The following is a 26276-nucleotide window of genomic DNA, read 5'->3' as shown; positions in this document are numbered from 1 at the left end:
ACAGGTCAAAATGTGCCTCAAAATTCCTGCAGGAATTTTGAGGCAGGTTTTTCCGCCTGCAAAACACTCCGTGTGAACAAGATTTAAGTCTCCTTTGTAATCTCAAGAAATTGTACCGCTTTGGCGCACAATACCTGAGACCGTTTCTAAAAGGGGAGTACGGCGTCTTCTTTTGCCTCGTCTTCTCTCTCGCTCTCCTCTAAATGCTTCTTCTCTACACAGTGAGGATGGAAGTGATTTGTGCTGGGCCTCTCCATTCATATTTCATGTGTTCCCTGCAGCACAGCTGTTTACTGAGCTTTGATGGAAATTGGCAGAGACAGCAACCAGCTAAGAGTAAATCAGAGACTGCTTCTTCTCTCCTACTGCTTGCAGTGTGTGTCAGTATGCAGTCTATATTGGCTAGTGGAAGCCTGCAGGGTGTCTGTACATTGTCATACACCGTATACCCGCTGTGTACAGGCATGCATTGCATATACATTGGTAAGGATTAGGCTTTTAGTACATGTTCTTTTAAAGTGCAGTCAATTTTCTGATGGCGCCTTACTTTTTGGGTTGGGTTATGGTCTATGGCTAGGTTCACACATCACGTAAATATTGCGTGTATTGCATGCGGATGTTTTTGTTGATTTTTGGTGTGGCATTTAGCTGCAAATTTTACACATTGCATTGCAATGAGCGAAATCTGCAGTGATCATATCAGATCGGGCATTTGAAAAGCATGCCTAGAATCTGCGGCTTTTGGTAAAACCCTATGTTTATTGACGAAGTTCTTATTGGCTCCATGATTGAGCTGACGTTATTGTGACCATATTTAACTATTGAGCTCTTGCTGATTATTTCGCCATGGTAGAGGAGTAATCATTGGATTCAACACTGCAAAGGGCATGCTGAGACTTGTAGTTCCATGTGACCAGTGCAGGGGCGACATGGCTACACAGAATGTCTGTTATCCGGATACACACTAAGCTGAGCGCCCTGGGAAGGAAAGTGTTAGAACCGCATTCTAATGTCAATGAGCCCAAAAGCGTCTATACCCGTGTAGGTTAGGATTTTTTTTTAGTCCTGTGCAACATTTGTCTTCCTAAGGCCTTAATCACACGGACGTGTCCGTTTTGCGCGCGCAAAAAAAGGCGTCGTTTTGCGTGCGCAAAAGATCCGTGTGTCATCAGCATATGGTGCGCGGCTGCGTGATTTTCGCGCAGCCGGCATTTTTATGACACGTGGTGCTTTTCTGTTTTCATTCATTCATTTTACTGCTGTTGCGCAAATCGCGCGCGGCACCCGGAAGTGCTTCTGTGTGCCGAGCGCGATTTGCACGCACCCATTGACTTCAATAGGTGCGTGCAGCGCGAAACACGGCCAAATATAGGACACGTCGTGCGTTTCACGCAGCGGACATACGCTGCGTTAAATTCACTGACAGTCTGAACGGCCCCATTCACTAACATAGGTCCGTGCGACGCGCGTATTATATGTTCGTGTGAATAAGCCCTAAGGCTGTTTTCACAATTTGCGGGTTTTTTTGCCGCAGTTTTTGGAAAAATAACCGAAAAACGTGCCATATTGGATTTTGCAAACCTCTCAACAAAAAACACACATTGACTGCGACATGTAAACACAGCCATAGGGTCTGTATAATTGGTCTGTAAACACGCCATGGGCGCCTCCGTGAGACCCTGTATTCTCCCCTTAAAGCTACATGACATGCTTTTAAGGATGCCACATTTAAAATCAGAGGTAGAGTATAAGCCCACCGCAGTCTAGCATGGAACCTAATGCTGCATGTGGCTTATGGGTGAGAGAGACTATGTACATCTTCACAACCAAATATTTAGTTATTGCTCCAATGCATGTAAAATGACGCAACTTTGCAAATATTCTACATTAAACATTTCTTACCATGTGTTGTTTTTTTTTGTCTACAGCTCCTATGCCGACGTACGTGTCTCAATGGCAACAGACTACAAACAAACCCTGTGTAGTCTGATTCTGCAATCATTCATTCTCGCTTCCTTCCATCCTCCCCTTTCATCTTGAGAGATATAGACTTATATATATATATATATATATATATATATATATATATATCGTGCTGCGCTATTGCTTTTGGTATAATCTCCGGGTTTGCAACAGAGGCCCCTAACGGAGCCTCCACGCAGATGTAAACGCAGCTTAATCTTGAAATCTGATGATCCGTCCTGGATGCACAAGTGCCTGATGAGGAGATTTTATTGCGATTGTGATATATAATATCATGGTCTTGTATCCCTTTTCAATATCGGTTTTCACTTGTTTCACTGCTGTATATAGCTGGCGACATGCGGTTTAAAAGAACATCTTCCCCCTCTTTCCCAGTACAATCAGTACATGGGATTTTATAAATCTATATTACCCTTTTTATATGATTGCTTCCACCCCCTGGTACTTTTCAGTTATTGCTCTGTGCTTGTGGCGCTGTAGTGGAAGCAGACCGCAATCAATCAAATGTCCATTGCAGCACTTGTGGTTCCAGCGCAGGGGCCGCATCTCTATGGTGGGTTCATGCCATGAGAAAAATGTGGCTGTTTATTCCTATATGGTTCCTCATAGCCCTGTGATCATATAAAAGCCCACCTCTGAGGCCAAATGCTCGATCATGGAAATTTACCCACAGTCCTGATTTTGGGAACCTAACAGTGGTAATTCAGAGGCAGACCATACAGCTGCTATGGAGCCCCTGAACAGATGCAGGACTTAGATATCGCATTGGAGCCCAAGAACTAGAAGTGCCCCCCACCTGACATGTGCCATTTATGATACGGATGTCCTATGTTACCCCCCTCAGGGTCCAGGACCCGGGTGCACCTCCTATACCTATGCCCTTGGAAAGATGAGGCCCGTATCCATTGGGTGCATCCTATTTTATTAGGTGGTGAGAACATATCCAGGTTTCCCTCTCCACAGGTCCTACGACGTTAGCAAATGTGAGGACTTAACCCAATGATTATGGAAACAAAGCAAACAAGCACAGTCTTCCGGTCTCAGATGATTAGTGATGTGGAGGGGTTAAACAGCACTAGAAGGGGCTCCGTTTGTGCTATATAAGGCTGGATTCACACGAGCATGTTCGGTCCGTAAAGGATGGAACGTATTTCGGCCGCAAGTCCCGGACCGAACACACTGCAGGGAGCCGGGCTCCTAGCATCAAAGTTATGTACGACGCTAGGAGTCCCTGCCTCTCTGTGGAACTACTGTCCCGTACTGAAAACATGATTACGGTACGGGACAGTTGTCCCGCAGCGAGGCTGGGACTCCTAGCGTCGTACAGAACTATGATGTTAGGAGCCCGGCTCCCTCCAGTGTGTTCGGTCCTGGACTTGCGGCCGAAATGTTCCGTCCTTTACGGACCGAACATGCTCGTGTGAATCCAGCCAAATAGTTACATACACTATTGATAATCCCTTCTTGCAAAGTCTGCTTCAGATGGGGTTGTCTTCAGATGGTCCCCATGGGCATTGACATGGGCATGCTCCAGTAGAGCATTCTGACCCAGTGTGCATATGAGGTAAAGATTTGTTCAGAAAAACTCAAATGCCTTAGGCCTCGTTCACATTTGCGTTGGAGGCTCTTTTTAAGGGTCTCCTTTTCCAGATCCGAGCGAGATTATCGGAAACCATATCACAGGATGCTGCACTATTGTTTCCAGTAAAACCACAAACCCACTGACGAAACCTATTTAAGTCAATGGGTTCCGTCCACTGCCAGTGGTGGTCGTGGTGCAACAGAATCATCACTTCCAGTTTTCCCTTCTTCTGCTCCTCTTGACTGAGCAGAACAACTGAATGACACGACGCAGGTGTGAACAGCGCCTCAGGCTCATTAGAACTAATAGAAGAAATTCACCACCAGCCCTTTAGTGTACATTAAAAATGTGAAAGCCCGAGGCTGCACTACTGAGAGATTCTGATGACAACATTTCCTGTTCATATCTGTCCAGCAGTGTTGTCATGGAGACCTTGTGTGGATTCAGTCACTATCTACAGCAATAGCCACACATATCACTACATAATTGGTACTATACAAGCCAGTAAGGTTGTAGATGGTGATTTTTACATGCCGTACCACAACTCAGTTTTCCATTGATTTCATATACATATTTCTATTGCTTTTAACATAAACTTATCATGTTGGGGCCCAGCACAAATGCTTCACCTTGGCCCACCCCTAAAATGATGACAACTTTGCATTCTACCTTATGATATTACGTCACACTGTATAGAATCTTTATACAATATATAGATTAGTATTCATTTGTATAGCGGCATCGCTGTGTGTACCATCGTTATACCACAGTGTTAATCAAGGTGTATGTGGGCCCTGCCAGAATCCTGAACGCCCCGGGTCACGCTCCGGAACCCCCAACAGCCAGTATCGCGTGTAATACAAGGGCGGCTCGGGTCCGCCATAACGAAAGCTGCTCGTAGAGAGTTCTATTCAGTCCTGGCTTGTAGACTGGGTCCCGAGACAACCCCTCTAATTTGACCATGGTGTCGCTCCAGGTGTATGTGGGCTGACAGAGCCATAATCGGACCCCTGTTTACCCCACATATGACTTGAAAAATGTAGATCGTATTTACCCATTTATCGACATAGGCCCATTAAGCCTAGAATTTTGCCTATGATTCCACTAACACAACCCCCGCGCATAGTGCTGCTGTTTTTTTACGTAGCATTCAATTATGTTCGTGCCCCAAAGGGTAGGGGGCCACGTTGCAACCTCTGCACCCCCTATCATTACACTACTGCGTACATCTGCTTTATTTTTTTAACTACGTATAAAATGACTGAGGTTACGTTGAGTCTCGAGTCTATTCCCCCAGAAGAAGCATTAAGAGCCGTTGATGTGGTTCGAATAGATCTGTAATAAAAGACGTGTAAATTGCCTAATTTAATTTCTTATGAGAGAAAAATCAATTCCTTAAACTACGACAACCTCAGACGGGCACATCCAATACTTCTCCTCTTCACAGCAGGACATTGAATTTAAGTCTGAAGTCCCTTCACTACCACCCAGTCACTTAATCCCTGGTCCCGCAAGGTACCCTCGAGTTGGCCAACTGGCTGCCAGTGGATTGCCCAAAATGAAGCGTGCTGGTGGTATAATTGGCAGTAATAATGTGCAGAAGAAAGAAAGGGGGATGGGAAAAATGTGAACGCCAGGGATGATACATTCGTCTTCTGAAATCGGATGTTATTCTTCATTGAGCGAACTGTAGTGTTTGGGAGAAGACTGGGGGGGGGGGGGTGGGATGAAGTGAGAGATTTGAAGAATCGCAAAGGAAAAAGAAGGGGGGGGGGTGGGAGAAAGGTTTGAAAAGGAAAGGAGGGGCAAGGATGGAGGAGGAGAGACAGGCGAAAAGGCGAAGATTGTCTATAAAGGAAGGGGGGAACCTTGCTGGCCGTGACTGACAGGGAGGTGATTCGGGAGCTCCTCTCTCATTAAACATTCCTGAGAGAATCAGTCTGAGCAACAGAGACAGATGATACGGCTGCTCGGACCGTACTGCGGATACGATGCTGCTGCTGCTTCTTATTTGGTATCCTTTTGAAGTGAGAATTAAGGGGTGGATAGATGCAGTAAGGAGGAGATCTATGCAGTGATTGTGTGTAGGGGATTGCAGGGGAGGGGGGTCCTAAATTTTGTAGACCTTTGCCACCCTGAGGCTCAGGTAAAGGTGATCTAAGGTTGTCACAGGATGCTCCGTGTAGGTTCATGCCCTGGAAGATGGGTCCAACTGGATTTATCAGTAAGTCATTATAGCTGCAGCTTCTACTACTGTTAACTCTTGTGTTGCTGGAAAGGCCTGCGGCTGCAGCGGTCAACCATAGTTCATGTTTAGATGGAAGAAAATTGGCATCATAATGAAAACTGCTGTATTTTCAGAGGCTACCATAATACAGTCAACCTCTGCATCTTGCCCTCCTGCTTTGCTGGAGTTGATTACTCATTCACTGCATCTGCTGAACTCATCTGCGGATATTTGTGCAGAAACGGTTCAGATGGGAACAAACAAATTGTCTGTCTGTTTCCACCCCCCCCCCCCCCACCAACGCCAAATATCTAAGTGACCTGCTTGCGGGAGCGCAGACGTTTCCAGGAGCGATTTACATGTTCTGCACCACTAGTGTGATGTTGGTGAGATCAGTCAGCAGTTGAAATTCAGTAAATGTCTGTGTGACTTCATGTCTGCCGGAGATGTCCCAGGAAGATGTGCTTGTCAGCGGATAGTGTGATACATATGTATATTAGAGGTTCTATGCCAGGGGTCAGCAACCTTCAGCACTCCAGCTGTTGTAAAACTACAATTCCCAGCATACCCTGACAGCCTATGTCTGAAATAATAAAGCCTTTCGCTGTCAGTGCATGCTGGGAGTTGTAGTTTCACAACAGCTGGAGTGCCGAAGGTCGGTGACCCCTGTTCTATGGTATTTAGGATATCTGTATGTATTTGGTACACATTTGGCCACAAAGTTTGAGATGGCACTACATGTTGTATTTAGGATGTCTGTGTGAGGGATTTTTGACCTAATGTCTGTGTATGAAGGTATATTATTCTCATATCTGAAGGTATTTAAGGCTCAATTTCTGTGTATGAAGGTATGTGTGCTGATGTCTGTGTATGAAGGTATTTGTGTGCTGATGTCTGTGTATGACCTAATTTTGTGTATAAAGATGTGTCCTGATGTCTGTCTATGAAGGTATTTTTTGCCAGATCTGTGTATGAAAGTACTAGTTTCCTGAGGTTTGTTTATAAAGAGATATGTCCTGATGCCTGTGTATGATGATATTTGTGTCCGGACGTCTGTGTATGAAGGTATTTTGTCACCATGTCTGTGTACTATGAGATTAGTGTCCTGATGTCTGTGTATGGAGGTATTTGTGACCGGATGTCTATATATAAAGGTATAATATCCTGATTTCTGAAGGTATGTATGACTCAATGTCTGTGTATGAAGGGATTTGTGTCTTGTCTGTGTATGAAGGTATTGGGTGTCTTGTCTGTGTATGAAGGTATTGGTGTCTTGTCTGTGTATGAAGGTATTGGTGTCTTGTCTGTGTATGAAGGTATTGGTGTCCTGTTGTTTGTGTATGAAGGTATTGGTGTCCTGTTGTCTGTGTATGAAGGTATTGGTGTCCTGACGTCTGTGTATGAAGGTATTGGTGTCCTGATGTCTGTGTATGAAGGTATTGGTGTCTTGTCTGTGTATGAAGGTATTGGTGTCCTGTTGTTTGTGTATGAAGGTATTGGTGTCCTGTTGTCTGTGTATGAAGGTATTGGTGTCCTGACGTCTGTGTATGAAGGTATTGGTGTCCTGATGTCTGTGTATGAAGGTATTGGTGTCCTGTTGTCTGTGTATGAAGGTATTGGTGTCCTGTTGTCTGTGTATGAAGCTATTTCTGTCCTGATGTCTGTGTATGAAGGTATTGGTGTCCTGTTGTCTGTGTATGAAGGTATTGGTGTCCTGTTGTCTGTGTATGAAGGTATTGGTGTCCTGTTGTCTGTGTATGTGACACTTCTGCCTTGATGTATGTATAGAACAGTAAGTATCCTTAATATCTCCCTATGGTATTTTGTTCTGATGTCTGTGTATGAAGGAATTTGTTTCTTGTGTAAATGAGGGCGGTTTGTGTTCTGATATCTATAAGGGGATTTGTGCCTTGGCTTCAGTATGTGTGCTTGCATCTTGATGTCTTCATGGATCTCTATCGTTGTAGGTGAGTGTCTTGGTTCTAAATGAGCTCCTTGTATGTGTCTTCATGTCTAGTGGTTGCTAGAAGGTCTTTGCCCTTTTATCAACGTTTTTTTCTCTCTCATATCTATGAATATTAGGATGTTTGTGTAGGTTGGAATATTTATTCTTGTATTTTGCGAGAGTATTTGTCTACAAGAACCTCAAAAATTCAAAGGGTGAGGATACATGTCTCAATATGCGGGGTAATGCCCCCTTCACATCACACATGGGGGATCCATTCTCCCATATGTTTTGGTTTTTGTTCTAAACCAGAGAGAAGAGAAGCATTTTCCAAGGACATCTTTCCCTCGAGTCTCCTGAATATGATGTTAAAGGGCCTAAATCGTACCACAAGATATAACTGTTGGGATTTGTGACCTCCGGTTTCTATAGGATGTTGAATTTGTAAAATAGACCAGTTTATACAAGATATTTTTGTAGTAGGTTTATGTCTGAATGTCTCTCTATGTAGGAATTTGATGCCCTGTTTTTGTTCTTGTGACATCTGATTAGTGGAAGGATTGTGATGTGATGTTTGTATGTGAATCCTTTGTATTATTGTTCTGATTCTGTGTTTTCATACTGTGTTTGTTTTTCCTGATGTCTGTGTGCATGATTTTTGTACTGGTACAGGGAGTTTGTGTTTATATTTTGTATACTTTTAGGATTGTATACTGATCTCCTTATATGAGGGGAATTTTTTTTTTCATGGTTTGTTTGAATTGTGATTTGTGTGTTTGTATATAAGACTTAAAAGCTTTTTTTAAGAATTTTTTTCAGCAAGAGGAGAGGTCTGTGTCCTGATGTCTGTGTATTAGGAGGAGGAGAGGTCTGTGTGCTGGTGTCTGTGTATTAGGAGGAGAGGTCTGTGTACTGATGTCTGTGTATTAGGAGGAGGAGAGGTCTGTGTCCTGGGGTCTGTGTATTAGGAGGAGGAGAGGTCTGTGTCCTGATGTCTGTGTATTAGGAGGAGGAGAGGTCTGTGTCCTGATGTCTGTGTATTAGGAGGAGGAGAGGTCTGTGTCCTGATGTCTGTGTATTAGGAGGAGGAGAGGTCTGTGTCCTGATGTCTGTGTATTAGGAGGAGGAGGAGAGGTCTGTGTCCTGATGTCTGTGTATTGGGAGGAGAGGTCTGTGTATTAGGAGGAGGAGAGGTCTGTGTCCTAATGTCTGTGTCCTGATGTCTGTGTATTAGGAGGAGGGGAGGTCTGTGTCCTGATGTCTGTGTATTAGGAGGAGGAGAGGTCTGTGTATTAGGAGGAGGAGAGGTCTGTGTCCTGATGTCTGTGTATTAGGAGGAGGGGAGGTCTGTGTCCTGATGTCTGTGTATTAGGAGGAGGAGAGGTCTGTGTATTAGGAGGAGGAGAGGTCTGTGTCCTGATGTCTGTGTATTAGGAGGAGGAGAGGTCTGTGTCCTGATGTCTGTGTATTAGGAGGAGGATAGGTCTGTGTCCTGATGTCTGTGTATTAGGAGGAGGAGAGGTCTGTGTCCTGATGTCTGTGTATTAGGAGGAGGGGAGGTCTGTGTCCTGATGTCTGTGTATTACGAGGAGCATCTTAAAAATTACTCCACATTGACCAGTCATGTTGACTGGTATATTTTGAGTGCTTTTTAAGGTGCTCCGTCCCCCTTTAACAGAGCCAGCCACAGTTACCCCCATAACAGTGAAAAAAAATATACATCCACTCCGTTCCTTGGTTCCCATAGCTGCAGCCATCAACCAAGGGTGTTCCAGGCCCTTAGGCATCTGACTACTACAAATAAAATACTAATGTCTATGTTTAGCTTTAGGTGGATGGAAATATGTTCCAATTCTATCTATATTCGGTTACAACCTTTTATATTAATGCATAGGAAAAATAGATGTATGTGATGTCCTTGTAGATACAGACAATATTGTACCTGTTTATGGAATAAGTAAAATATTTGGCCCTAATCTTAGTTGGTTATAATTATTTCAGATAGAATTAATTTTCTTGTCCCGTGCGTCCTTTGTCGGTAACATTTATTAACTTTTATGTTTTTGGTTATTGTGCGATTATCAAACCCTCAGCGTGTCAAAGCGAGTCTAATCTATGACATTTGCGACGCTTTTCACACATCCAAGTCTCTTTGATTTTCTTCTGCTCCATATGTTGCATCTGCCATATTTTCTCTTGAGATATGTATATTTTTTCTGTTGTTTATAAAGGCCTCAAACCTGTCGTTGGGTGTTCACATGGCAACCACCATTTCTACAGTATGTATACCACGCTCATTAGGTGGCATACATGTATATTTTACTGTAGCCTCACTGCCGCAAACTAGAAATGCAGTATATATTAAATGTATTGAAAGTATACTCCATAAACATATGTATTATCTAGTACATCTGCTTTCTGCAAATGTTGTACTTTAATGGAGGGTCAATATGCGGCATGTTTGTGGGAAAAATAATTTTTTGGATCTAGGGTTTACCTGTTGGAATTATACATTTAAAGTGATACTTTATCCATATTTTAGCTTTTTGAGCTCTGCTTCTCCAGCTTATCTGCATTGTCTGAGGTAGTCTGTCTCATTAATTGCTGAGGCTCCTTCTATATCCCGTCCCAATGCTTTACACTGCAGCTCTGCTTGTTCTGATTGGCTGCTGTGTATAAGCACAAGCCCTGCACATGTTTTGCAGGAAGTCAGTGAATGTTGAGATGACTTTCCAGCAATAAAGGGACAATTATACATCAGTAAGAAAAAGGATTTTATCAGGGAACCTACACCTGGCCAATTGAGCCATTATAACATGGTGTCTGGAGATTAACTTTCTGAGTGGGGGGGGGGGGGGGGCCTTCATATATATACCGTATATATTTTTTTAATACTGAGCTCTGGTTCTCCATTTTCCCCATATAGCTACTTCCAAAAATGATGCCAGCCTTCTGCCACCACAAAAGGGGTTATTATACTGTATTAAAACCAGACCCCTAGTGGTGGCAGCAGTGTGGTAGTACAGAGGATTTGTGTTTCATACTAAAGTGTGCCATCTGCTGGTGAGGTTTATAAGAAAAATCTTGATTTTCGAGGAAAACATGTACTTTTTCATTGCGATTGTTCTCTTTAACTTGAAGCCCATAGTATTGGCTGCGATTCCAGTCCTGAGGTCATCATTACCTGAGACGCTTGGGTTACTGAAGAAAGAATCTCTGCTCGTTTTCCCTCAGGGGATGCTGCCCAAGGAATTTCATCATACCTGCCCAGGCTTTGTGGGCAGAGGGTCAAATCACATGAGACACTAGGGTGGTAGCATGTCCTCATTTGGGAAGCTGACTGAGTATTTCAGCCTGAGGAAATCAAGAGAGGACCTCCGGCCTGGGCGTAGCACTGGAAGGAGGAGTGGGAGCTATTGTTGCACAATCACTCAGTCCAGGTATACAGCATATCCATTTCTGGCCATTCATAGTAACTCATGTGATGTACTTTCCCTAAACAGTCGTGAAAATATTTGAATGAAGTGTTAATTGTTCAAGTGGTTTTCCGGCTTTATTTAAATGTAATTTTTGTAAAAGAATACTATACAAAATGCAGGATCTCTGCTTGCTATCAGTGAACGGAAACTTTTTTTTTTTTTACATCCTAAAACCTGTCCATGTGCATATGACATGAGCGCTCCGATGCACTGTAACAAGCTGTGCACCAGTGTCTGTTTGATATGGTCAGCGCAGGTTTTCAACTTCTGGATATAAACAAGGATGTTTCCATGAACTGATATCAAGAAAAGATCTTGAAAATGGTGAGGAATTGAAATGCAAAGTTTATGATATAGATTAAGTTTTAACTTCATCTATATCATAAAGCTTCCTTAAAGGGCTTTTGTGGGACTTTACATTAATGGTCTATACGTGCTGTAGACCACCCACGGGACCTAATTTATTTGGCACTATAGTATTTCTTCACTTTAAGCTTCCCGACCACAGTCAGCCATTACTATGAAGTGTACTGTAGGAGTATGTGTTCTTCTATGGCCTGCCGAGGGTACTAAAGCTTCTGGATACAAAAAACACAAACTCTGTACGTATAGAGGCAGCTGCCATGACAGTGGTGGTGCCATCCTAAAGCTTGGATTCTGGGATGTTATGTACTATGTGCCCTGTAATCACTTCTCTATAATAGACATATAAGCATTGTATTAATTCCTCACTGTTTTCAAGATCTCTGCTTGTTGTTATCCAGCAGGAACATTCATTGTTTACTTCCAGGGGATACAATTCTGTCCATGGCCAGAAGACCTAGCTCTGATCCACATACTGTAAGGAGCCGTGCACCTGTTTTACCATCACATGACCATGGACAGAATTGTATCCATTGGAAGTAAACAATGAATGTTCCTACTGAATAGCAACAAGCAGAGATCTTGGAAAAAGTGAGCAATATTGGATAATTGTATAACTCTTGAATATATAAAAAAATAACAATTATTTGCTGAAAGTGGACAACCCCTCTAATGTCTCTCCTTCCTATCATCGTTTAGTTTCTTCCCTTTTTATCTCGGGGTAAAATACTTTGAGCCTCTGAGGTCCGAGCAGGGGTCTTGCCCTCTACGATGGTTTTTATACCCCAATAGGGCATATGGACAAGTGTAGTCTCATCAGCTAATTCAGGGTTACGTATAAAGTTATCCTCTTCTGTTGAGTTATTTGGCCTATCCTCAGGATAGGCCATCAATAGCTAATGGGTCGGGGTCCGACTTTCGGGACCGCCTGCGGATCAGCTGTTTTGATGGGGCTTCAGCGCTCGTACGAGCGCTGCTTCCCCTTCAATTTTTAGTGGCTGGGAAATCCCTTTTAATATTCAGACGTTTCTTAGCTAAAACTTTTTTAACTCATTAGTTATCCATAAGTTGTGATGACTTCCGTGACAATTCTCATAGCGGTTCTTACCCTTCTATCCCAAGTCGCTGACTGGTAAATCAGAGTGATATGGAAGCCTGTGATATACTGCTGTATAACTGAGCAGATTTACTGTTCAGGGGCTTGGGAAAGTTGGGCGATGATTCTATAAAAGCTGTAATGGTCATGAGTTCCAGGTATCTGATCTAACACAATGAGCAGAGATGATTGGGGGAGCTGATGTTGCCTGTTCGAGGACACGCACATCCCAGGGTATTTAAGTGGAAAACTGTCTCATGTTTATCATTACTGTGTCACTTCCTAATGTGTCAATGTAATGTGACAATGACTGCAATGCGCTTTTCCTATACAGCCAGGTGACGGGCTTTGCCAACATTGATCCTGAAATAGTTCACTTTGCAGTTATAGTCACAAGTTCTGTTTCTTTCCCAGTGTTTTCCCTTCTTGTCTTCCGGTGGTTCTTACTGCTGAATAGCTGAGAAGGGGATACAGTGGGGGGAATTTATTAGGACTGGTTTCCCACGTAGCGTAAACACTGCAGAACTTCTGCAACATAATTCTATGCAGAAAATTTACACTGGCAGCAAAGTAGATGAGTTGAACAAGTCTCATCCACACGCTGCAGAAAAAAAATCAGCTGCGAAACGTTCATAAATTGACCTGCGGGACGGATTTTAAATCTATTTATGCTCCGGAAACGTTGCGCTTTTGTTGCAGGTTTTCCTCATTTAATTCAATGGGGAGGTTAAGGCTTCGTTCACATCTGCGCTAGGGACCTGGTCCGTCTGAGCTTTCCGTCGGAATGGGACCCTGACTGACACAAACAGAAACCAAAGGTTTCCGTTTCCATCACCATTGATCTCAATGGTGACGGATCCGGTGCCAATGGTTTCCGTTTGTCTCAGTTGTGCAGGGGTTTCGTCGTTTTGATGGAATGAATAGCGCAGTCAACTCCGTGAACGAGGCCTAAGACCGCAGAGAAAGTCCACACCTTTTCACCTTTTAACTCCCATTCGCTCCTTAGTAACTAATTTAAATAAAACTAAGACCCCTTGTGTGTTAAAGTGGGGAATGGCCACAGCTTTATTATACATAACAAAAATTATTTCCAACAACTGGCCTGAAGGCTTTAGTTGGCATTTTATCTTCTTTCTTGTCCTGATATACTAACCAACCGCTGGCAAGCATCGGGCATGTAGGGTGTCCTATCCCGTCTTCCTGACCATAGCTCCGCCAGCTGTGACCTCTGCAACGAAAGAAAAGATAAAAACATTCTATGTAACAAACCGTAAACCACATCCATATCAGAAAAAACCAAGGCGTGGACGGGAGGGTGTGACTTCACGCTGCAGCAGAAGGCTATGCCCATAAAGGGAATGTTTTTAAGTTAAACAGTTAGTATATAAATGATTACACATTGTTCTAATTTTTTTAATTTTTTTCACAAGTCAGGAAATATTATAAATTTAGATTCTAATTTATAACCTTTCCATGTGCTGGTCACTAGAGGGAGCAATTCCCAAAATTGCAGCATTGGCATGTAGTAAAGCAACCTCATTGCTTTATGCTGCAAAATTGGAGAAGACACACTCGCTCTAGTGTGCTCAAACAATCCCCCCTCCTTTATCCTGGCTAGTGCCAGGAGAAAGGAGGGAGTTGAATGTTCAAACCTCCTACACTGTGTGCCGCCATTTTTTGAGCGAATGCACAGTGTAGGAGGATTAGATACAGTGGTAATCGCACAGTATAACACGAACATAGACACACATCACATACACAAACATAACTTACCTGCTCCTGCCGCTGGCTCCGCTCCCTGTCCTTGCTTCTCAACATATGGACGGAAGCCGCGACCGGAAGTAGTCCTCTTAGATGAAAATGGCGCCGGATGTCGCACTGCCGAAGACCTTCCTTTTGGACTGTGTGGGAGCGGCGCATGCACCGTTCCCACACAGACGCCGTACACCATAGTGAATGGAACGGCTCCCGTTCGCATTCTCTATGGGGATGTATGTGACGTATTCCATCTCTGTATGTGTCGTTAATCGACACATACAGAGATGAAAAAAAAAATGGCAGCCCCCATAGAGAAGTAAAATAAAGAAAAAAGTACAACACAAATAAATAAAATTTATTTTAATGACATAATAAAAGCAATAACATATAAAAAACATTTTTTTTTCGTGACACCAACCCTATATCCCCTCTAACTACGCCTCCTTAAATCCCTTCATCCATGTGTAAATCTCCTCTTCCCTGCAGTCCCTGGCGCCCTCCCTATGCGGTTCAGCGCCATCAAAACCCGCAGCAAATAGCATATGTTGCAATTTTTGCGGCGAAAACGCTGCGATTTTACCACATATATTAACATTTTTTTAAATTAAAATGTATTAAAAAGCCAATACTCACCCCCACCCCACACCAGGCGTTGCCATAGCGGAGCGTTACTCTGTCCTCCATGCAGCCCGGCCTCCTGAGATGTTTCATCCCATGTGACTGCCGCAGCGGTGACATGGAGTGCAGCGTCCTCAACGGAGGCCATGCTGCAGGAAGAACAGAGGAACGCTTCGCCATGGCCGTGGGAGTAAGTATTTTTTTTCCTTTACCAGCACTGTTTTCCACAGTGGAGATTACACCGGAAAAACTGCACAACAATCTGGTGCTGTTTTATGGCCGGAATTCCCTGCTGGTTCTAGGTCAGTTACGCTATGTACTTGTATGCAGCATATCCAACCCGTGGGAACATATTCTGAGGCACGAACGAGCGCAAACTCGGACGTGAAAAACCGTTTTTTTCTGTCAGTGTTGCGCCCGTGCGGGTTCCGTTTTCACGGATCCCCATAGACTTGAGTCTATGAAGGAATCTGTGAAAATAGAACAAAATAGGACATGTTCTATTTTTTTCAACGGACCCTTTACATGGTCCGTTGAAACAATGGCCGTGTGAGCAGCCCCATTGAAATACATGCATCCGTGTGACGGCCATTGTTTTAACGGCTGTCACACGGATATATATACCACGGTCGTCTGAGTTCGGCATAATACTGGCGTTTGAGTCTGTCTTAATTGTGCAGGCATAAGTTGCGCCTCATTTATTAAGAGGCGCACAGGTTCTGGCGAAGATTATAGTAAATTTGTTACACTGCAGAAGGCCACGCTAACTTCCGCTAAGCCCCGACAAATTCTGTGCAAATTGCGACTTGCTAAGCACTTGAAAATTTACTATGTTAGAAAACTGGTGTCAAAAATTAAATTCTTTCCCCTCAATGTATCCATTCTAGACAATACTCGCTCTCTCTCCTACCATGAGAGTTCGTTACAGTGCATCAGTGTAAGGGTATGTTCACACGCACTTATTACGGACGCAATTCGGGCGTTTTTGCCCCGAATTACGTCCGAAAATAGCGCCTCAATAGCGCTGACAAACATCTGCCCATTGAAAGCAATGGGCAGACGTTTGTCTGTTCACATGAGGTGTAATTTACGCGCCGCTGTCAAATGACGGCGCGTAAATAGACGCCCGCGTCAAAGAAGTAACCTGTCACTTCTTTGGCCGTAATTGGAGCCGTTATTCATTGACTCCAATGAATAGCAGCGCCAATTACGTCCGTAATGGACGCGGGGTTCAAGCACCTGCACATGCCGTTACAGCTGAAATTACAGGGATGTTTTCAGGCTGAAACATCCCCGTAATTTCAGCCGTAACGGACGCCCTCGTGTGAACATACCCTAAGTAAAATGTTTCAGCCTGCAGTTCAAGCTGTTCGATCACAGATGAATGCCTAAACTGGATACAATTAAGGTATGTAAACACACTGTGTTTTCAGGCGTATTTTGGTTTGTAAACGCCTCTAAATACATCTCATAAAACAGTAGCTAAACGCCTACAAACATCTCCCCATTGAATTCAATTGGAAAGCGGTGTTTCGTTCAGACGGGGTGTTTAACGCCGCCACTATATAAATGGCGCATAAAAAACTCAGCGTAAAAAGAGGCATGTCACTTCTTCAGCCATTTTTGGAGCGGTTTTCTCTGTCTCAATAGAAAAACAGCTCCAAAAACAGCCCAAAAAAACGTTTTCCGTTTCAAAAACAGCTGAAGATCAGAGGCTGTTTTTGCTGAAAATAGCTCTGTAATTTTCAGCTGCTTTTACTTGTGTGTGTGTGAGCATAACTTATAGTTACCCACAGCTGATTGAGCAGGACTAGGTGAGAACAAGTTTTCCACTTCTCCATTCAATGACTGCAAACAGAGATCTTCAAAATAGTAAGGAATTTGAAACACAAGTATGTTATACAATGATTTAGCTATTTTACTTTAACAGTGAAAAAACTTCCTTTTAACTCCAGGTTTAAGCAATACTTTAGGCAAAACTGATATACTGTGTTATGCCTGGGGGGGTGGAGCATGACACAGAAACCTCGATAACCATCCCTGTGCCATGCATTGGTGCGTTTAGTCCCTGCACTAGGCATATCCATGTATAAAAAATAAATTTCTCCTGTTCCTTTTATTTTGTATGTCCAGCATTACACAGGGAAATCGGTTTGTCAGCTCTTTTGGTGGCCGGGTTGCCTGTAAATTATTACGTTCCCCTGTAAATTAATGCTGAATGTGCTGGCTCTCTATAAATAAATGGTAGTAAGCAGATAATCCAGGACAGAATTAATATTGGCATCTTGCAGAACTGCTGGAAGCATCAAATTAATTACTGCATTATCCGAGCCATTTGGAGGGTGACGTCTTTCTGCCGTCCATTGAAAGCCAAGTAGACCAGAACTTGCAGCTTTCCTGTCAATTTCCAGTTTATAAATTTGCTTCTTAAACCGTGTTTGTGAGAGGCAAAGCTTGACTGAGGTTTTCTAATATATGTATGAATGGGATCGTCGGGCACTCTGTCCCTATGCTGTCTTATTGTATACTTGTCATCTTTGCCCTAATGGGAGACTTTATTTTTGGTAGATCCCATCTAGATATCTTGTTTACTACAAAGCTGTCTCTATTACAGGGGTCTGGGACCTTGGACATTAAAGGAGTCGGCTCATAGAGGGGGGACCGCCCCCCCTCTGACATCCATTTGCCATAATAGGGTATATGGACAGGGGTTGTCTTCATGAGACGCCTTTTAAAGGTCTTACAAACCACTATAGCCACAATACACTTGGTTTGGCTTAGTAATATGTATTAGAGGAGCACGTATCGCTTGCATTTACTTTTCTTCTGCAGGATAAGCGTCCTCCTCCACCGATTTTTATTTTTATTTTTTTTTCTAATTTTTTTTTAAATTTTTGTTCCAATGCCTCAAAAATGCAAAATATAGCAACTTTTCCGATTTAGTCTTAATTAAAAATATCCTATCGTTTGTGTATACAGCTCCTATACAGATCTATGTGTTTCCATGATTACATACTACAAACAAACCCTATATGTACTGCAGACATGTTTCCTTCCATCTTCCGTCCCCTACTTCTATCTGACCTAACAAATGTATACTAGTAAGGCTGGATTCACACGCGCATGTTCGGTCCGTAAAGGACGGAACGTATTTCGGCCGCAAGTCCCGAACCGACCACACTGCAGGGAGCCGGGCTCCTAGCATCATAGTTATGTACAACGCTAGGAGTCCCTGCCTCTCCGTGGAACTACTGTCCCATACTGAAAACATGATTACAGTACGGGACAGTTGTCCTGCAGTGAGGCAGGGACTCCTAGCGTCGTACATAGCTATGACGCTAGGAGCCCGGCTCCCTGCAGTGTGGTCGGTCCAGGACTTGCGGCCGAAATACGTTCCGTCGATTACGGACGGAACATGCTCGTGTGAATCCAGCCTAAGAATTAGAGAACAGATGAAGGGCAATGTGACTGCAAATATCAGATTATACATGGTTTCTAGTCTTCTACCATGGTGATTCATAGGTCTGCATAGGAGCTGTAGACACAAAATGATAAGCAAATATTATTTGGCAAAACCTGTTTAATTCTTTTTTTTTTTAATGCATTGGAACAATAACAAAATATTGGTTGCGATGTTGGATCTTCTCTTTAAGGAGCTCTGTTACTAACCAAAGGGCTAAGAACCCCCTCCTTCCATGGTCCTTCAGGCATTACTCTAATGCCCAAATGGTCAGTCTGCTCCTGCTTCATTATAATCTCTGATAAACTTGTGATCAGCCTTATGTCTCATGAACGTCAGATTATCAACCGAAATAATCCAACATGGCGGGTCAACAAATTGACGGTTATTGATCTCTTGGATGAATGTGTCATGGCTGACGTTTGGGGCCAATCAGTCTAGTTTGCCAATTTTTATTTTAAATCAATTCAAGTTTGAGTCAATAAGAAGAAAATAGATTTTTTCACAGCAACAGCATAATAATACATGTGTTAATATTCACATAAAACAAATAAAATTAAATTGTCATGTCTCGAAACTAGAGATAACGCCCCCCCCCCTCCCTTCTTGCACAACCCTTTAACCTCTACCACCTCCCAGGCCATATTACCTTCCAATACCAGTCCATTATTACTCTTCCTCAGTCCACTCCTCTCCAAGCAGACCATTCCCTTTAAACATCCATATTAACCCTTCTGTTTCTAAGCAGCTCTCTTGTCGCCAACCCAGAGTAATCCAACCATTTCCCGCATTGTTTTATCATTCTTCATTGAAGCCCCCCTTTTATCAATTATACTTTGTTCCATCATTCTAGTTCCATTAATGGAATTTTACAATTTTCCCAATATTAGGCGGTTCCAACTGCAACCAATGTCTTGCTGTGCCCTTTCGGACATGATACAGAATCCTTGCCACAGCCAATTGTTCCATCCTATCCCCCCAATAGATCCTCTACAATTCCCAGCATTCCTACTTTCGATGTCTCTGATAGGCACACTCCATACACCCTTCTGTTAAGGTCACGCGCAGCTGTCCACAGTTCCCCTAAAATTCCACAAGTCCAGAACATGTGCATAAGGTCCACATTCTCCTCCGGACAGCTGGGACATAGAGCATCTGCCCTCCCTCCCATATGACGCGGTACCACCGGAGTTCCATAAGCTTTATAAATCAGGAACAATTGCGATCTCCTTAGGGCTATATTAACGAGCAGATAACTAGGCTGTGCCGTTACCTCCTCCCACTCATCATTTGATAAAGGCCCCACCTCCTGTTCCCATTTAACCTTGACCTGCTCCATCTGATCCCCAGATAATCCTGTAGTAGTCTGCGATATACCATAGAGATGAGACCTTTGGTAGTTTCCGCCCTCACAACCCATTCCGAGATTACTAAAGCTATATCTACTGTGTGAGCCTGAAGTGCATGACTGAGTTTCAAGTATCGATAGAACACCCTGTTAGGCCTCATGCACACAACCGTGCCCGTGATTGCAGGCACGGCTAGCCGCTGCAGTTTCGGCCCGTGCTCCCATACAAAGTATGGGAGCACGGTCCGTAAAAATCTAAAGATAGGATATGTCCTATCTTTTGCGGCGGCTTTCTACAACCCGGGCACCTTCCCGTAAATATACGGGAAAGTGTCCTTGGTCAATAGAAATGAATGGAAATGAATTCTACAGTCATGTGAATGGGGCCTCATCTATTCTATACTCTTCCCTCCGCTGTTGACGGTCTCATTCGTGTATAAATGACAGGGCGTCACCACCCCCTTTTGTTTCCAACCCTGCGTCCCTTCCGTCTGAATTATTTCCTACGTTAGATTATCCCACGGAGTAGTATATTTAGAACGAGTCTGCCCATTTTAGCCCAGTTATCTCTTAATGGCCATATTTAGTCACATGACCTGAATGAATCCGTCTTCTCCATGATAACTAGACTGAGTTGTACTAGTATGCAGTTTATGACCACACTACAGAACTAGTAAAAAACTAAACCGTTGCCCCATGTGAGGAGAAATGGACTGATGTGATTTACATTTCTGTATTTTTTTCTCCTATTAGGTCCCTAGATAGAAAGTTGCAGAGACCTGTTCTTGGGAAGTCCCTGACTCTTCCCAGCATCCCCCAGTCTCCAGTTCTGACCAGGGTCCCGCAGCTCCAGGAATCAGTCTCTCGGCTTCCTTCAACATGTTCAATAAGTACAGACCCCTTGACTTCCTGCAAGTTACCGCCAGCTGGTACGTTCCTTGACACTGAAGCTGTATCTAACACACTGGGCGAAACTAATAAACAATGTTATGTCTAGTGTAGAGCCTGAAGGGGCGGAGCATGACACAGGGATTCTCTATTTTCTGTTTGACTCTGCCATGCTCCGCCCCTTCAGACCCTTCTCTAGGCATAAGTGTTTTTCCTGGTGTATTCTTTGAATTGTTGTCTTCTTATTGTGTGTAGGTAGAATGTATGATGGGAGTTTTTGAAAAAAGCTGTTGGTCCCTTTTCATTTTGTGAGTCTCAGGAAACACTGTGTATCTTACGTTTGAGCTCCCCATTTTATTTTTGGTAATGTGAGCCCCCTCAAGCTATCAAAGGGTTCGGTTTGGATGTTTGAATTAGTTGGAATACAGATATAGGATATTTTTGATGAGAATGATGCTGACCGTAGAAGCAAGAGTATTGCTTGTGCATGGTGGTTACACTTAGTTGCCCCCAATTCTTGGGTAAGACCCTGTCACTGTATACAGTTGAAACCTGATTGAATTGAATAGTCAAAAGACCTTATCTTTGCTATATCTTTGCAAGGCCACCCCAACTTGATGTCCTGATTCTTGGGTCATCTATATTTTCAACTACGATAAATACAGCAATGTATATTGCGCCCACAGTTGTGTAGATTAAAGGGGTTGTCTGGGATTAGAACATAGGAGAAAATGTATGGGAGGAGACCTCCAGCTCACCTTAGGGCAAATGGATTTCCAATGCCTGCTGCGCACGGATCCTCGTGTCGGCACACGTTGGTAGGAGTGTAGAAAAGTAGTGGATGAGATCCAGCGCAAAATCTCATCCACTACTTTTCTACATTAGAACATAGGCTTTGCTTTTTTTCTGCAGAAACCGCGCCACTCTTGTCTATGGGCTGTGTCTGGTATTGCAGTAGTCACTTCAATGGGGCTGAGTTGCAACACCATACACAGCCTATGGAAAAGAGTGACCCTATTTGTTGAAAAATAGATATACACTTTTTTTAGAATCTCTGCCTACCCCTTTTTATAACGTTTTGGATACTGGAAGTTTTGGAGAAATTTACTTTTCAATTTATTATGCAGTCTATCTGATTGAGAAGAAAAGTGTGCCACAGAAGCAATAAAAGAGAGATACGGAAGAGGTTACAAAATATATTAATAAAAAGTAGACATATGGATAGACCCTCGGGGGACAATGAACTTCTGGAGCAATATCACTCACAGCTGACCCTTGTTCTACAAGTAAGAGTCTCAGGCTGGCTGCGTTCCCTTCACTCCTTGACATCACATCTCTGACTGGAGGAAGACGTGCGCTGAAAGCTGCCAGATTTGCTTCTGTTCTCCGCTGAAACGGGCAAATATTTTGTCAAATAAAGCTTTGTCACAGACCAAGATCCCGTGTGCATGCACTGTGCACCGCTCTGTGATCTGATTTCTTCTGTTTGCATTAGTCCTTTTGTGTTTTTGCAATGAATGACTTGGTGCATTTCTTGCTTTTCTTCCCTATTAATGACATCAGGAATATGTGTTATGTTTACCTACTATTTAAGGGCGTACCTACCCTAGAGGCAGATCACAAGCTTGCTATGGGGCCCGTGTTAAGAGGCAGCACACTTGATGGCTTCCTTTATGACTGTATGACAGTAATCAACATTTACCTGCAGTCGCCACTAGAGGGAGCTCACTGCATACAGACTTTAAAAGGGTTGTTTCATGAATGCAATACCTGTCCATTTGCCCTATTGGGGTACACGGAGGTCCACTCGTAAACTCTCCTCTGAGACGTTCTGGAGGGTTTGAATCGTCCATGTGGTACATGAACGACCATTCTTTAATACTACATTTCCCCTACTTAAATGCCTATCTGGCCGCTGCTTCCCATGGAAAATTAGGTCCTTTCTGAAAGGGGTTGTCTCTGATGGGACAACCCCTTTAATAGCCTCCATTGAGTTCAATACTACTAATTTAAATCCCTATCCAGTGAGCTCCCCCTAGTGGTGACTGCAGACAACCAGAATGTTAGAATTTAGGCAGCTCTGACCCCTACATTATGAAAATATGGTGGATATTCGGTGTCCGCTCCTTTCTTCTATGGGGTACAGTCTTTTCAGTTAATGAGTGATGATGTGTAGAGAAATATTCTGTACATCTAGTTTTCTTAGTATTTTAAGAGTCTATTGTCATGTAAACTGGAATGTGTGTCTCTTTTTACCCCAGTACACTCATGGCGGACTGGAGAAAGTCTGATGAACACCAGCAGTTTGGGTCCCAGGCTCCTCTCTCCTCCAGAGGAAAAGCGTCTAAATCACCAGGTCTCCTTTCACATGCGGAAAAGCATCTCCGTGGACAACCACCTTAGTTCTTGTCACTACCCCCTGCACCCGCCAGACCCCCAGGGACAAAAGGTGAAGAGCAAGCTGAAGAGACAGTTTGTAAGTAACTTCTCTAATATTCTGGATAGTATATAACAAAGAGCAACGTGGCTTGTGCAATATTATACCCCCTCTTTTTAAATGGGCTTTTCCGGAATGGAAAAAGATGGGTTAGGAGTATCTAGATGTAAACAGGAGTGTCTCCAATCACTGCCTGCAAGCACAGGTCTTAAAAATGGTGAGGAATTTAAGCAAAATGGAGGAAGGAGTAGTGGGGTAGTTGCCCATAACACCAAAGCAACCAATCAATTTTCCAAAAGGCCTCTGAAAAATTGGAAGTGGAATCTGATTGGATATTATGGATAACGCTCAACCTTGTTGCTGAACCTTTTATGCCGTCTGTAGGTTTCCAGTGACTGTGCAGCAATGAGGAATATGGCGTCCCTATAAATAAATGCTATCAATAACAATAATAATTTGCTTTGCCAAATATATCAGATAAGCTTGTTGAATACTGTAAAAATATAAACCGCTTGTTTTCCTTATATGTGTTGTCAGCTGCTTTCCAAAATGTCCTGTTATAGGATACGGAATATGTCAGCTACAGAGTAAACTATGAGGTCAGATTACAGGATTTCTACAATGATGACACTAAACAGCGGGCGATCAGTGAATGAACAGCAGTGACGGTGCCTAATCTTATTATTAGTATCTGTTGAGCTTAAAGGATAACTAAACGTACAACAAGCTTCTGACATGTCATAGTGACATGTCAGAAGTTTTGATTGGTGGGGGTCTGCGCACGGAGACCCCCACCAATCGCTAAAGCGAAGATGCAGAAGTGCTCGTGTGAGCTCTCTGCCGCTTCGTTTCTGTTCAGGTTAGAGTACTGGCTCAATAGAAAGACTTATGAGCTTGTACTCCGCTACATCGGCTTTCCGGAAAAAGCAGAACAGAAACAAAGCGGCAGAGCGCTCACACGAGCAATTCTGATACTCCGTTTTAGCGATTGGTGGGGGTCTCAGTGCTCAGACCCCCACCAATCAAAACTTCTGACATGTCACTATGACGTGGCAGAAGTTTGTTGAACGTTTAGTTACCCTTTAAAGGGTTTCTCCGCTTTGAACAGCCTTCCACTGGGGACACTCTTTGTAGCTGCTCTCTTTGACTAAAAGCTGCAGATCGTAAATGAATGTCCCCCATTCTTTTACTGTGAATTCCCTCTTAGGGTACATTGAAATGGATAACTAGAAATGCATTCCATACCATTGTGAGACTGTGTGATAGCATACACTTTCTAATGTTCAAGTGCCCAATCATGCTTCATGAACCTATCCTATACCCACCCTCGCTCTGGCCATCTGGCAATGTATCCACCAGCTTGTGACCTTATGGGATGAGTAGCACTCCCTGGTGACAATAGTGTCTTCTCAATGGTTTTTGTGTGGGATGGATTAAATTTTTTAGGCACCCACTGAGAGTGAGCCACTACCAGGTCAACACTCGTAAACTCTAGTGCTCCAGTGGCCATATTCCTAATGATTCTAGAAATGTAGTGCACAGTCCTTGTGGTCCCACAGATGTAGTCTTGATTTTCTGGGCATCTATACCACCAAGTGCTTCTCAAACTGTGTGAGGAAGAGCTCTCTGCTGAGCTGTCCCCAATTGTTGAGGAGGTGAAGCTGCGAGGGAGGAGGTAGTTTTGACTGGCGTGATCACATTCTGAGAAACATAATTACGTAATATAATTGTTATACTTGGTTTGGGAGAAAAACTTTGTCATGGACTTCTACTATGGGTCAGGCCCCGGTGCCACCATGTTCTTGTGGGTGAGATCCCAGTAGAGACCGCTTGAGAAGACCTCATCTAGTGGGTAATAATGCTCAGCCCTTGGTTCATTTTGGACATAGTGACCTAAAGATTTAGTCAATTCTGACCGTCCATGTCCATTGATGGACATCTATAGACGGGCAGTATCTGTTGTTATAAACCGTTACAGCTCCACAAGAGACATTCACCATCTTTGCCTCATATTTTGTTATTTCTCCAGACCCTTTCTACTACTATAGTTCTCTTGTTCTTGCTAATGAAACGACAAGTGTTCTATGATGGGGCTGGTGGCAGCTGATTTTTGAGACGGAGTTCTTTAAAGTTTAATGCCCGCACCTTTTGTGGTGTATTTTAGCAGTAACCCGACCCAGACATTGATAGCCCTTTATTACCCTTCTATCCACGCTCATTACCAGCTCTGGGGATGTAATGAGGTTCTCCCATTACATTTCTATGAAACCAAAAACCGCCGTTCATCTACAAAGGATGTTCCGAAAGCCACTTGTCCTCCTGCAGCTTTGGGGGAAACATCTAATTTCCATGTGGGCCATCAAGAACCTGCACTAGGATCCATTGGACTTCTTATTCTTGAGATGACATCATTGGAATATTAAGGAAGGGTCAGTGATGTTGTTGAAGTCCTCCACCTTCTAATCTTCTGTGACTAGAAGCTTTGTACATCCCGGTACTTGTCCCAAGTCAATCCACATAATCTGCCCGAAAAAAAATCATTTACTCCTGGTTTTTATGAAGCAGCGTTGGAGAATTTAGAAGCAGTGAGCACACCCATCGCTTTCATCCTGCTCCATATTAATTGATGAACAATTTACTTCTCTCTTGGGATATAATCATTTCTCTGACCTCGCCAAGTGTCTGGAAGGAGATGTCTTAGGACACTTCAGTTTAAATTAATTGCTGCTGAGGCAGAGCGGAGGAATGTTTAGAAGGGGAAAGCTATGTTGTGGGGTAAGGACTGGTCTATCTATCTGTCTCATAACTATCGATCTCACAGCCTTATATTTATTTATCTATCTGTGTTTCTTATTTCTATTTAGCGCACATTATTCTATCTATCTATCTATCTATCTATCTATCTATCTATCTATCTATCTATCTCCTATCTATCTATCTATCTATCTATCTATCTATCTATCTATCTATCTATCTATCTATCTATCTATCTATCTATCTATCTATCTATCTATCTATCTATCTATCTATCTATCGCTATCTATCTATCTATCGCTATCTATCTATCTATCGCTATCTATCTCCTATCTATT

The 26276-nt window shown here is 43.2% G+C and overlaps 1 protein-coding gene across 9 annotated transcripts in view; it reads left to right on the top strand.

Moving 5' to 3' along the window:
* LOC142655814 (ankyrin repeat and fibronectin type-III domain-containing protein 1-like) overlaps positions 1-26276 on the top strand; it is a 219469-nt gene that overhangs the window by 39539 nt on the left and 153654 nt on the right. For 7 of the 9 annotated variants that reach the window (XM_075830398.1, XM_075830397.1, XM_075830401.1 and 4 more), the window contains exons 1-4: positions 5370-5579; positions 10886-11177; positions 20613-20788; positions 23009-23223. In XM_075830398.1, coding sequence (XP_075686513.1) covers positions 11056-11177; positions 20613-20788; positions 23009-23223 — 513 coding nt within the window. In that variant the 5' untranslated portion in view covers positions 5370-5579; positions 10886-11055. Of the gene's footprint in view, positions 1-5369; positions 5580-7696; positions 7760-10885; positions 11178-20612; positions 20789-23008; positions 23224-26276 lie in introns of those variants that run through there. The other 2 variants (XM_075830399.1, XM_075830400.1) reach the window with 2 other exon arrangements.

This window comes from Rhinoderma darwinii, chromosome 6, assembly GCF_050947455.1.
Source record: "Rhinoderma darwinii isolate aRhiDar2 chromosome 6, aRhiDar2.hap1, whole genome shotgun sequence".
Classification (NCBI taxonomy): domain Eukaryota; kingdom Metazoa; phylum Chordata; class Amphibia; order Anura; family Rhinodermatidae; genus Rhinoderma; species Rhinoderma darwinii.
Note: the sequence above shows the minus strand (reverse complement) of the source record. Positions and strands in the feature narration are given on the sequence as shown.